The sequence below is a fragment of the Gnatocerus cornutus genome, chromosome 1 (assembly GCF_029298725.1).
Source record: "Gnatocerus cornutus isolate USDA-ARS CGAHR chromosome 1, icGnaCorn1.1, whole genome shotgun sequence".
Taxonomy (NCBI): Eukaryota; Metazoa; Arthropoda; class Insecta; order Coleoptera; family Tenebrionidae; genus Gnatocerus; species Gnatocerus cornutus.
In genome coordinates this window covers 37,401,157-37,414,050 of record NC_142233.1, presented here as the reverse complement: position 1 = coordinate 37,414,050, position 12,894 = coordinate 37,401,157, and the positions used below count along the sequence as shown (strand labels likewise).

The 12,894-nt window shown below is 31.3% G+C and overlaps 1 protein-coding gene and 1 non-coding gene across 2 annotated transcripts in view; one reads left to right on the top strand and one right to left on the bottom strand.

The window, feature by feature from the left end:
- Window positions 1–788: 788 nt before the first annotated feature.
- LOC148182267 (cuticlin-3) overlaps window positions 789–12,894 on the top strand; it is a 28,486-nt gene continuing 16,380 nt past the window's right edge. Inside the window, exon 1 of the mRNA XM_088034886.1 lies at window positions 789–1,124. Coding sequence (XP_087891012.1) covers window positions 1,108–1,124 — 17 coding nt within the window. The 5' untranslated portion in view covers window positions 789–1,107. The remainder of the gene's footprint in view (window positions 1,125–12,894) is intronic.
- LOC148182270 (small nucleolar RNA U3) lies at window positions 10,958–11,165 on the bottom strand. Its single transcript, XR_015771752.1, has one exon. It is a non-coding gene; the product is annotated as a small nucleolar RNA U3 (small nucleolar RNA).

The window sequence follows — 12,894 nt, the reverse complement described above, 5'->3', positions numbered from 1 at the left end:
CTCGTGTACTCATAATTAAAACTAAGTGCATACTTTTACCTAGATAATTCTTAGATTTGATTGATAATAATAGAAATAATAAATCGATCGGACGTCAGAGCTGGTTGAATAAAATTCAACAGTACTTGTCAAATTTTCGCAGAAACTTCTGCTTACAGTTTTTTTCGTAAACATACTTAACGATGTTTATTGTCACAGTGAGTACCGTTATTCGTTTTTTTTGATAAACATTCAAGTGAGAAAATGTCGAATTTAATTCGTTTTTCTGCTTGTCTGTCGCACTTTATTAAAAACAGTTTTGTCAACATGGTGAATTGAGTCAATCGTCTATTTCTATAACAATTATTCTTACGGTGGGAAAATGTTTTAATTTCGGAGAAATTTAAATTTGTTTCAGTAGGAAATACAGTCATAAAATGCTTTTAATGTTGCATCAAATAACAGGTCAATTTTAATTAATCAGAAAAGAGGAAAAGTCGTGATTAAAATAATGGCACGTCGTATTTTCCCGCATCAAAGTGCATATTCGAGTATTTTCGTAAAATAATGGAGTATAAAATTCCAGTCTGATTGCGAGCATCGATGGCATTCGGCATGAAGAGACGTAGATCTGCGGATAAAATTGAACAAATGCTGAAATAATCTAGTAATATGCAGCTTAAAAAATGGCTTGTCGAACCGAAGGTAATGTCTAGGCCACGAAAGAGCATAAAAAATAGCTAAAGCTAGAAGAATCTCAGTGGTAGGGGTAGAATATGTATCTCAGTGCAATTTAGAATTTCACTACAACTGTTGAAGATTTCGCGCAAGAACTACTCTATAACAGTTTCTTCACGATAGTTGAGTACCCAACATCACGGCGCTTCCTCGTCATCGCCACCACCGGTGTCAGTTTCTTCACATAGTGTCGTGCGTTCAATAATTACGTGAAAAAATGTGGAAAATCTAACGATATTAAAATTTTGTTTAAATTATCGGACCTCAGATCTCGTTTAAATTACATGTTGTGTTAGTGTTGAAAGAGGATACTGCAAGAGGAAGCACTAAAAACATTTTGTAACTTTCAACCAATGTCTGACTGATTCGACCAATTCAAAAAATAGCGACATGAATTTTGTTACGAGGTAAGAGCCATAATTTTACTTTCCTTTCATTTGTTATTCAGATTTATGCGGATGAAATCAAAGAGTGTAGCACAAGGAAAGTGAAAAGGAAAATTAACGCGGTAACTCACCCTGAGACAAGAACTAATGCTATTCTAATGTATTATTAGTTTTAAATTGAATTACTCTTGTGGAGACAGGCCATTCATATAAAAGATTTAGATACGGATGTCGTTTGCAATTAGAAGCACTGGCGCTAGTTTATCATGGCGTGACTTACTTAAAATACTATTATTAGTTATTCGGATTACTACGATATTATTAACAACACCACAGTTAAAAACCAATTCAGTCAACCAACCATAAAAAATTATACTTTCATTACATTATTACTTTGCATGATTTTAATTTACCTGCTTGTAAATACAAAATTTAATATCTGAGCATTTAATGGTTTTTATACCACGTGTGACCCATTAAATTTCCATTCGCAGTTAGCTTTAAGGAAATATTACACGTCGTAACTAATACCCCCAACAGCAATTTTCATGTATGTAATTTCGAGCAAGAATCAAAATTTAATGGATCACACGATATTTTAAATTATCACAGATTTGTAAGTTACTTTATTTATGAATTCCAACAATAATAAAAATAGATTACGCACTTCTAAACCTCAACTAATCTTCGCATTTTAGCCTTCAGTTATTCAATTTCTAAGTGATCTTCGAATTGTCATTGATTGTAAACCGAATAGAAAAAATCCTGTAGAAATATTGATGTGGATTCTGAAAGATTTTTCCGAATTCTCACAAATTATAAACGAGTTCGCTCCACGTGAATTACGTAAAAAGTAACAAATTGGTAAATTAAAATTTCGTTTTACAAACAGGTATCTCGCCTTTAAAAAAATATATTTCAATAAATTTACCTCTATTATTGGAATTCTATAGATTTCAATAGATTTCATCTCGTACTACCTGTCTACAACTGGAACATTCTCCAGTAAATCGTGACTACTAAAACGTAATTTATTTATACTAAGATGAACGTTGAAAGGTGAATACACCGTCAATGTTTATTTTTATATTGGATATAAATCTGTGGAAAAGTATAGCGAAATATGTTTACTATGATCTAAGATATTTATTGTTAAAAAGTAAAATAAAAAAATAGAGATTATCTAAAAAAAATATGCAAAAATTATTATGAAGGAATAATTGTTATTTTCTTATAAAACAATTTGACACGTTAAGGTATTTTTCAAAATAATTTTTTGTTAGTTTTATGTTACAAAACTGCACAAAATTTTGCGCACTACATAATAAAAATCTAAAGAATCTTTGTTATGTACCAATTTATGTTAGTAGCAGTGCAAAGTGGAGTGTTGTTGGCATTCATTATTTTATACTCATGCCAGATTATGATTGGTTAACTTTAATAAATTGTTCTTAATTAAAATCTATTTTTTTCTGCGCAAATTCACTTAGAACGAAAAACAGAATCGGGTTAAAACGGATCCTTCGCGAATTCTGGGAGTCGCTCAAATACAAAACCCGACATCTACATCTGACTGAAATTTGGCACAGCGATATAAATTGTAAGTAATTATGTACAAGGTGTTTATAAATGTTTCTAGCATCAAAGGTGGCTCTAGAATTTCTGTCATCCGCTATTTTGCCACTTTGTTTTCATAGTGAATATAAGTATCTTGAAAATTATTTATAATGTTACTTACGTAACCAAGTTTTTCATTTTTAGGTTTTAAACCACAACTAGAACAGTTTATTTCTCAAAACTTACTTTACTCCATGTTTGAGGTTAACTGCAAATGTCAGTTGAAAAATTGAAACTCACATTTGTAATGAGCGGCAAATTTTGGTAATATTTTATAGCAACCCTTGATGCTAAAAACATTTATAAATACCTTAATACCTTGTAGTTCTATACAAAATTTAAAAAAACACATTTTCGTAATTTATAGGCTTTTTGCTTCAAAGCGACGAATTTTTATCATTCAACATTTAAAAGTAAAACTCCATAGGAACTTTTTCTATTATTGCTAAAATTAAGGTTCGATGCAGATGTCAGAGTTTGCATTTAAACGACTTAAAGTGCAGCTCATTTCTATCAGTCCCTCTTTTGCTACAAATCGTTGGTTAATTATTATTATTAATTAATTTGAGATATTGATGTACCCAACTTGGACAACGTACTAACCTCAAAAATTTCTACGTTCAATTTGTCTTTAATTTTCTTCCTAAAGAACTAAAAGCTGAATTTAAACTCATAAATTTTCGATAATTTACACATTAGAGTGGCCTGATACCAATGAGTTATACTTTATGCTAAAAATTATTTAAAATGTCATTTACTTCAAAAGTGTTCAAAAAATGTCAGTCCAATTATTACGCGAATTTTCAGATTAAAACTAGCAGCCAATAGATATTACATAACAAGTACGGAAAGTGACCAATTTCGCACGAGTATGAATATATTACACGAGTGCAAGGAAGACACTTTCCCATGAGTTATGTACGCTATTTTTCCTCATATAAAATTGACGCATTCCACATAGATTGTTGATGTTTCCGTACATCCATTTCCGAAAGTAAAAGTCACTAGTGTGATATGAATATATCCGCACAGACCTGTCAAAATTGACAGTTATTTTCAAATACAAATGTAACTCTTGAATTTTTGTCTCAAATATCTAGACGATTCACTGTAAAACAACATGCATAATGATAAAAATGAATTGGTTAGGTCGTTTTTGACAGGTCTGTGCGGATATATTCATATCACACTAGTAACTTTTACTTTCGGAATTGGATGTACAAAAACATGAACCATCTAAATATGTGGAATACGTCACTTTTTTATGAGGTTGTAGAAAAATGACATTTAGAATAGATAAGAAATGAACTATTGTCAAAACTGATGATGAAAGATCGTAGGAAAAATAGTGTACATAACTCGTCGGAAAATGTCTTTCTTGCACTCGTGTAATATCTGCACTCGGCTGGCGCCTCGTGCATCTACTTTTACACTCGTGCGAAATTGGTCACTTTCCGTACTTGTTATGTAAATATCTATAACGTGTGAGGTGAGTTAAATTCTAATCACAGGTAGACTCTTTTAGCTAAATTTTTAAAAGTGCAGTATCTACATATACAGGGTGATTTTTAAAAACGGCAGGCGTTGTAGAATTTTTATTTATAAACCGATTTCAAAAATTTAAGAAACAATAAAATCTAAGTGCATGGTGTCAATTGTGGCAATGAAAAAAACGAGATGGCGTTTCAACAGTACTTTAGTTAAATTAGGTAGACGTTTTTTTCTGATTTGTAATTATTATTGTCTTTTGTTATCAATAATTTCAGAAATGATTGCCAATCTTTTCTGTTATTTGCTGCTTTTTGGCATTACAATAACGGTATTGTGTTATTTGACAGCAGGCACCTAGATTTTATTAACTTTTATTGCCTAACTTTTTTTATTTATGTTATTTTTTTTTAAATATTTTTTGTAAAAGTAGAACACACTACACATTTCTAAATCAAGAAAATTAATATCTTCCAAATTATTAAAGAAAAAATATGGGTTCCAATTTAAAATAAGAAAGTTGAATATCCCCCAAAAGATACTAAGACATTTAGAAAAATTCTAAAATCATCAGTTTATAGTTAATTAAAAACCATTAAATTTGTTTTTTTCATTTTTGAAATCGGTTCATAAATAAAAATTCTACAACGCCTGCCGTTTTTTAAAAATCAACCTGTAGGTACGATTTTTTTCTAATTTTGCTAAAATTTCATATTAAAAATCACTTGTCAATTTTCATTTTTCACACTTTAAATCAAGAAAACTTGAATTCCCCTTAGTAGCGAGTGAAGAAATTTTAAGCTACATCACTAGTGATAGAAATTTAAAAATTGGAAAACATAAATTACACCACACAAATTTTTTAAATTTTCAAGTAAAAACTCAATAATGTATAGTTTTAAATTGCATCGGTTTTGCACATCAATAATATTATAGTGATGAATAAAATAACCTGTTTTAAACTTTGTTTTTTGATTTCGCTATATCATTTTTATCTGTTTAATGTATTCAAATATGAAAACTCACTTTGCTTAACTCGTTAAATTCCTATCTCATTTACAGTGTTATTACACTTTTTATCCACTCTTCACATGGTTGCCTCTTGTGAATAAGCGAAGAAACACAAAACAACTCTTGAAAAAGATTCATCTCATTTCACGGCCCGAGTGTACTTTTACAGCACTCAAATCGTTATTCAACAAATCAAATAGTCGTTTTAGTACAACAGCGAATTACATAATTTCGTTTGAGGTGTTCATCTCTAGCGTAAAAGAAATCAAATTACACGACACTATTATCGCTAAAAAGTAAGAAGCACGGAGCTTGAATGAATAAGCAGTTTAGAGATTAAGTTGTAACATCCTGGATTTAATTCATATTTTACGCTGTTTATACGGATGAGGAGGTTATGCATAAAAAAATCATAATAAATTGTTATCTCAATTTTGCGCTTGTGCTTCATCATAAACTGAATGCTGAAATATGTATATTATGTACTAACCTCATATTTTCGTAACCGCCTTTTAATGTTTGTGTAACGGGATGTTATCTTGCACATTATAAAATTATTTATCTACAGTCAATCAGACAAAAAATAAGACTATTGATGTTTATTATTATTGCACTTGATGTTCAGCTTGTAGCCTTTGGCCATACAGCACTTAGCGTACAAGATATCTAACTATGCAAACATAACAACCTTACATGTTAACGATCTCATCATATTCTCTGTAATAACACCCGTTAAAGCTTGCACCGATTCTGAAAATCTTCTTGTTCTCCCTGTAGCTAAAGTAAACGATAACGTTTTTGCGTGGTCACTTTGTGTTGAGTCTATACAAGTATAGTGTGTTTATTATTAACGAGTTATAGAGAAGCTACCAGCTTCTGTTTAAATCTACGCTTTAACAAAGTTATATGTCATGGAAAGATCAACAGGGGGTTAAGTAGGTACCTATCAACCCATTATTTAAAAACTATCATGGTTGAAAAAGAAGTTAAATGTAAATTAAAAGCTTCTTCTACTGGAACATATTTAATAATATACAGGTGTCCCAGAACTCGCGCCCCAGAGAGCAAGATCTAATTTCAAAACAAAAACTGATTAAGTTTAATAGTATTCGAGAAAAGATAAAAAATTAATAACCGAAAGCTTATTCTATAAATAGAGTAAAAAGCCGACCCAATTTCCTAGGTAACGAGAGTGTAATGTTCATCTGACCAATGGATGATAGTATGTGTTCATAGTTACCGATTTTCAAATTCTGTTCAGCTTCGGTATTGGCTACCGTTTTTTGTCTTAACTAAATTATTTTTTGAGCTAAAAGCTTTTGTTTCAAAATTTTGGTTTAGAATTGTTGCCTCCATACAATATCTTTTAACCTCCTGTATACAATATCTTTTAAATTCCGTCAATGTTCAAATAAATGTAAAAATTTAAAAATATTTGTGATAAATCGAATAAAATTTGTATCGTGTGATTCATTAAATTTCCATTCTAGGTAGGCCGTGTATTTTGGACGTGCGTTGACTTCTTGTTCGATAACTAGCAAATCTCGCAAATGTTAAGTCGAAACTACTGTAATGGTGTTAGTTACGACATGAATTTTTTTCTCAAAGCCAACTGCGAATGGAAATTTAATGAATCACACAATATATTCATAAATTGGCCACTATAGTTTATGTAAAATTGAATTGACAAAAATCCAATCAAATCTACAGAGTAATTCTTTTTAGTATGAATCACAATTAGCTTTACACTTTTGGTCGTAAGTCTTTGTAAATTTTGATACCAATTAAATGAATTTGCTATTTATTTTTGAACCATTATTACTGGACACTTAAAACCGGCGCGTTTTGTGCTCCACAGCTAAATATTTTTTTTTTGCATTTGGTTTATGCATTTATGTGCAGTGTTAATATTAAATAATGGCTTTTTTATACATTCTTAAGCCTTTTAGTAACAACATTGAGCATCCACACCAATGCTACATTGAACAACTTTATGTTTCTGCTGTGTTTCTTAAAATGTTTCTTGAAGCTCCAGCATGTTCCTACATGTTTTACTAATACATAAAATTAACTGCAGCAATAAAAAGTTTCTCCATGTTACTTTGATGTGAATACACTCGGTTACAACTTACATTAACGTTTATTTGAGAATTGCATGTACACAATCCGCTATTTTTAAGTAATGAAAATTGTTTTAATTGTTTTAACATAAAAAATTATTTTATCGACAATCATTTAACAATTTTGAGCTAAAATAAATTATTGATTTTAGAAAAAGAATAACAAAAAAGTGGCTGCAAACGATTTAAAAAGTCAAAGCCATAAGGTCACTAGATCGTTGGGCAAACTGTAGGTATGTACGTCACTCTTTTGTATGCATATCAATCGCTATAACATAAAATCATAAAAGTCACTAAAGTTGGCGAAAACAAAACATCCTAAATGTGACAATTCGCGAGAATAAGCCGAGTTGACTTTTATAGTGTCAAAAGATCTATTTTAAAGTTTCAAATTCAATTAGAATTTTACTTTGTGCAAAAAAAAGAGATAATAAATTGTACCTTCAAATTGTCCGGAAAGTCGCGCACCAGAGTGATACTGTAACATCGGACAATGCCATAGATCACCGGAAAAATGTTAAAAAAAATCCATGCCTTCAATACTACGAGATAAGATGGATTGAAGAGTAAAAGTTTAATGCCAAATTTAACGATTTCCGTGCAATAATTTGAAGTTCAAATGAATTTGTTACCTAAAAGACATTTTCCGAAAAGGCGTGATGCAAAAAAATCGGAAAAATCTTGTGGAAAATGACTGAAAACAGTTAACAAAGTTTTTGAACCAACAATGTCGATTAGTGTGGCATTGATCACATTTAACCATAGTTACATTACTCGTTCACGAGCCGACCTGACTAACGCTGACAATAAAACAACAACGTTACTATGGCTTTGAATACTGGAAATTTAAATTATTGGGGGAACAGTTCAGCAATGTTGCCATTTTCCTAATTTTATTTTGGTCCTACTGCAAAAACAGAAAGTGACCACCCATTTACCCTCTTTCAAGGTGGTATCAAGTGGATCCTCAACATTTCCCTTAGGTAATCTAAAATGACTTCAAAGTACAATTCCAAAGAGAATTTAATTTATGCAGTTCGCTAGTTAGTACACACTGATTTAACAAAAATCTAAGGCAAATTCGTTGTTATGTTTTGTGAATGGATTAGTGAGTCAACTAATTACATTATTATTGTAATGTTATTCATATTGTTTACTGTAATGTACTTAATTTATTAATATATCTATTAATTATTGTAACTTTATAACAATAATATTTGAAGAGATGACTGGGAGATGTTATGTGACATTTTGAAACTGTACATTGTACTCAAATTAAAGTTTTTGCGAGGTGAATAAAGGTACAGTAGACCTCGATAATTTGAAACTCTAGGGACCTGGCAAAAAGTTCAAATTATCGAGAGTTCAAAATACAGTGTGATTCAAATAATCGAGAGAAAGGCAAGAAAAAATTCAAATAAACGAGAGTTTAAAGGCAAACAGATAATAGTCAGAATAAAAAAAACAATCAGAGAAGAGAGTGTAAAATCTACCAACCCCACTTTGACGAAATATCGTAAAATTTATAACATGTGATCATATTATTTTGTGATCTAGACGGCTATGAGATTTTGCTTCAAGTCATGTCTGAGAGTTTCTTTACCAAATTGGACATAACCTCAAATTCACGCTTCATGGCAAAAACTTTCGGCTGAAACGCTAAACCTGGACTAAACTGCTGCTCAAAGTGTTTTTTTAATGACCGACTATTTGGCTGTTTCATGACGATTTATTACAGTACACCACTTTCCAAGTTTATCGCTTTTTTCAGGTTCTAACCCGAAACTGTTAGCGGAAGGCCTACCATCGCGATAAAAAAAACTAAGACAAGATGTTCCTATAAACACTTCTAAAACTGAAATGTTCATGTAGACACTATTATTGCAGGCTGAATTCGTCTTTCCAAAATGTCACTGCGACACAAAAATTTCTTTTCGAGACAGAAATACTGCCGTTTTGTCAACATTTGTTTTATTATCATCTAACTATAGCCAAGTCCACATCAGAAATGGGTTGCTGTAACTGATTTTTGTATTTCAGTATGGCAAGATTTCAGACCTGTCATTTTGACAAACAAATTCTCATAATATCCATTCACAAAACATAAAAATCAAATTACCTTAGATTTTTGGTAAATCAGATTGTACTTGGCGAGCTGCATATATCGAACTCTCTATGGGACTGCACTTTGAAGTTTGTTGTTAATGTCAGATCTATTTATTTTATTTTAGGTTACCTATAAAAGAAGCGTTAAGGATCCAGTTGATACCTCTCAGTGTAGAAATTATCAATTTCTTTAATTTTTCTTACACAAAGTAAAATTCAAGTCGAATTTGAAACTTTGAAATTGAACTTTTGACATTAGAATTAGAAACGTCCATTTAGTTACCACTCTCGCCAACTGTCACATTTAGGATGTTTTGTATTCGCCAACCTTAGTAACTTTTATGTTTTGTGAATGGATATTACTAGATTACTAAAAAAGTTACCACACGACTTGAGACCAAGATTAATCAACTAAAATTTCACTGTTTTAGATTTTTCAAACTCGCCTGGATCACAAATTAAAATGATCACTCCGTATTTTGTTCTTCTAGTGAAACAGATTTATGTTTCGACGAAACTTCCAAGAATCCTTTATTAAAAGACTTAAGTCAAAAAAATGTAAAATCTGATTTTAAAGCTGCAATGACAATGACTTTTCAGAACTTTTCTATTTTTCTTGTACGCCCACGCGAGGCAAATTATAGAGTGTTGTCAGGAAAAAAGTTCTCGATTTTACTTCAAATTAACGAGGTGACCAAATAACATTGAAATTTTTCAATTTATCGAAGGAAATCAAGAGAACCGGGAAAAAACTTCATATTATCGAGAATCTACTGTATTATGTATTGAGTGTTGCGCCATTTCATTGATGAAATTACGACTTAAGACGGCACATGACACTAAATTTATAAATTGTCAACATGTTCATTCTATGAGGTCATAATAAGTCATAAGATTGCCGCTGTTCCTAAAAATATTTTATATAGATGTAATCAAAAGACATAACATTGCAAATATATGGAGCTAAATAAAATTACATTATGACTCTCATACATGTCTCACGATAAAATTTTATCAACCTTCACGAAAATCCGATAACAAAGCAGAACTTTAAAGAAAACCCATCCTGCATTGTTACACGTAAAACACGCATATATGTGAGTATGAAGTAAATTACCTCAAATGGACAATGGTTAGTAAAAAACAGACAATAATGTTAAAAAAAACAAAACTGTGCCCACAACGAAAAACGACAAGGTTTACGTGTAAAATCAAAAGAAGTGAATGTTTGAATTAAATTCTAGGATTGCCATTTTGATTCTGTTTGACCTTTTTTGCAGCTTGATTGATGATCGTTTAGAATCCCTTTTACATTACGTTTACCACACGTGGGAAAAAAAATATTTCCAGACACTTCAAAAACCATCAATAATTTTGAACACTGCTTGAAACTAAAATGATGATTTTAAGTTGTACCCAGATTCTTTGCAATAACAATGCGTAGGTTCGCCCTTTGTTTAACATCATCAGATCTCAGAATAGGAATTTTTGTTGGGATTAAATAAAAGTGGAGCCACTCAGACTGTTTCGCGTCCATCACACAAACCTAAGATTGTGCTGAACGATCATCGATGACTTGAGCTCAGAAACACTGAACACAAATCTGCCTCACGCTCAGGACACGAAACTATCTCTCCTCATCGTGGTTGCGTCAACTCCAAATTTGAGTTTGGAGTATGTGAAGATATACTACAGAAATGATCCTGTGAAGTATGATCTTGAAGAAAAGATCAACAACGGATTAACTTATCTAAATGGGTAACGCAAAGTGAGCGTTAGTTTTACACTGCAACGCCCTCTGTCTGTGCTTCAAACTAAATCTCGGAACATCCAGTAAAAAAACTCGATATTGAACTCAATTTCAACAAGAGCACAAATACATCGATCCCCAATACATCGGAGAAAACATCGATTTTGAAAAATAGTAAATAAAAAGCTTAATATAGCATAGTTTATTGTGAAAAACAAAAATAAATAAAATTCTTAATAAAGCAACAAAATAATAAACCAATACGAGAAAACAAAAATAAATAAAAACCATAAGTAACAAACAAAATAATAAGTAAATAAATGATAAAAAAATAACAAATTTGAGATTAATAAGAATAAACAATATTCTAAAATATACGTTGACAATCAACCAAACAAAATATCACCAAAATCAAGAGTGTAAAATAAAATACATACATCGAAACCGCAATCATCGATTTTTAATGATACATCGAAAATAAAAATATATGTATTAAAAATCGATGTTTTTTGGCAAAATCGATGTAAAAGTTCCAGATTTACTTCAAACACAGTGTGAGTCGAAGTATCCAATCACCCGAACAGTTATCCAAAAATAAGTTCTGATATTTTAATCCACAAATAAATCAATCGGTTTAAAAAGTAGAAGGATTTTCAGACGTATTTTTTATCTGTTGTGGCGTTAATAAATAAAGTCCGTTTTTTTTATTAAAAAACCACCAACACCGGCAACATCGTCGATGGTGACTTTTTGGTGATATAGTTCATACGGTGAGAGTTTGAATGACAGAAAAGTCACTAAATCTACGCAATAAAAAGTATTCCATACGCGCGAAATTTAAAATAACAAAATAACCCCAGTTACTAACAACCCTGTCATCCATTTCGCGTAGGAACTCAGTGTTTTTAGTGTATTTTGTAGCATAATTTGCTGCCAATCTATATGTCAACTGTCGAAATCTCCCAATCTCTCACCGGATATACTATAAAATCAAATATTAATGATTCACGTTCGGCGGAAGTAACTAGATTTAGTCACTTTTATTTTTGAGCTGTGTAACTAAGGTTATAATTTTTTTTAGTGTAATGTCTTGTGAAACAGATGTCATGATAGTTTTTGGTTTGTCTTTAAAGGTAAATATTTAATTTCCAAACGAAAAAGAAGAAAATCATCAGAGCTCCGAATCAGATTCAACTAGTTCATCGATTTCATCTTCTGAATCTGATTACTTTGTTAATGTTACAATGATTAGTGGAATATTGTCTACAGCTGCGTCTCCCATGAGGCTGTCCAGTCTTGCCTAATTAATTTTTCGCAGTGTGAAACAAAGTTTTTTCAGTTGTTTGGTGTGCTTTGCAAAATTGATTTTAACCATAAATTTCTGACTTTGTTCCTTCCGATCCTGTTTTCTTCCTTTTGAAACTGCTTGGCTTGTAAAGTCCGTTTTTTTATTAAAAAACCACCAACACCGCACTCTCCCACCACTTTACAACCGGCAACGTCGTCGATGGTGACTTTTTGGTGTTAAAATCAAATAGGTTAGCTGCCTAATTGACAATTTGATTACACAAAATGGCCTTTCAGGCTGTGCCGAGTCTTTTCACTATTAAATTATTTGATTTGCAATCCAACAGGCTGTAAAAGAAACGTTTTTAACGGAAACACTGCCTAATTTTCAGAAAAGTGAAAAATTTGACAA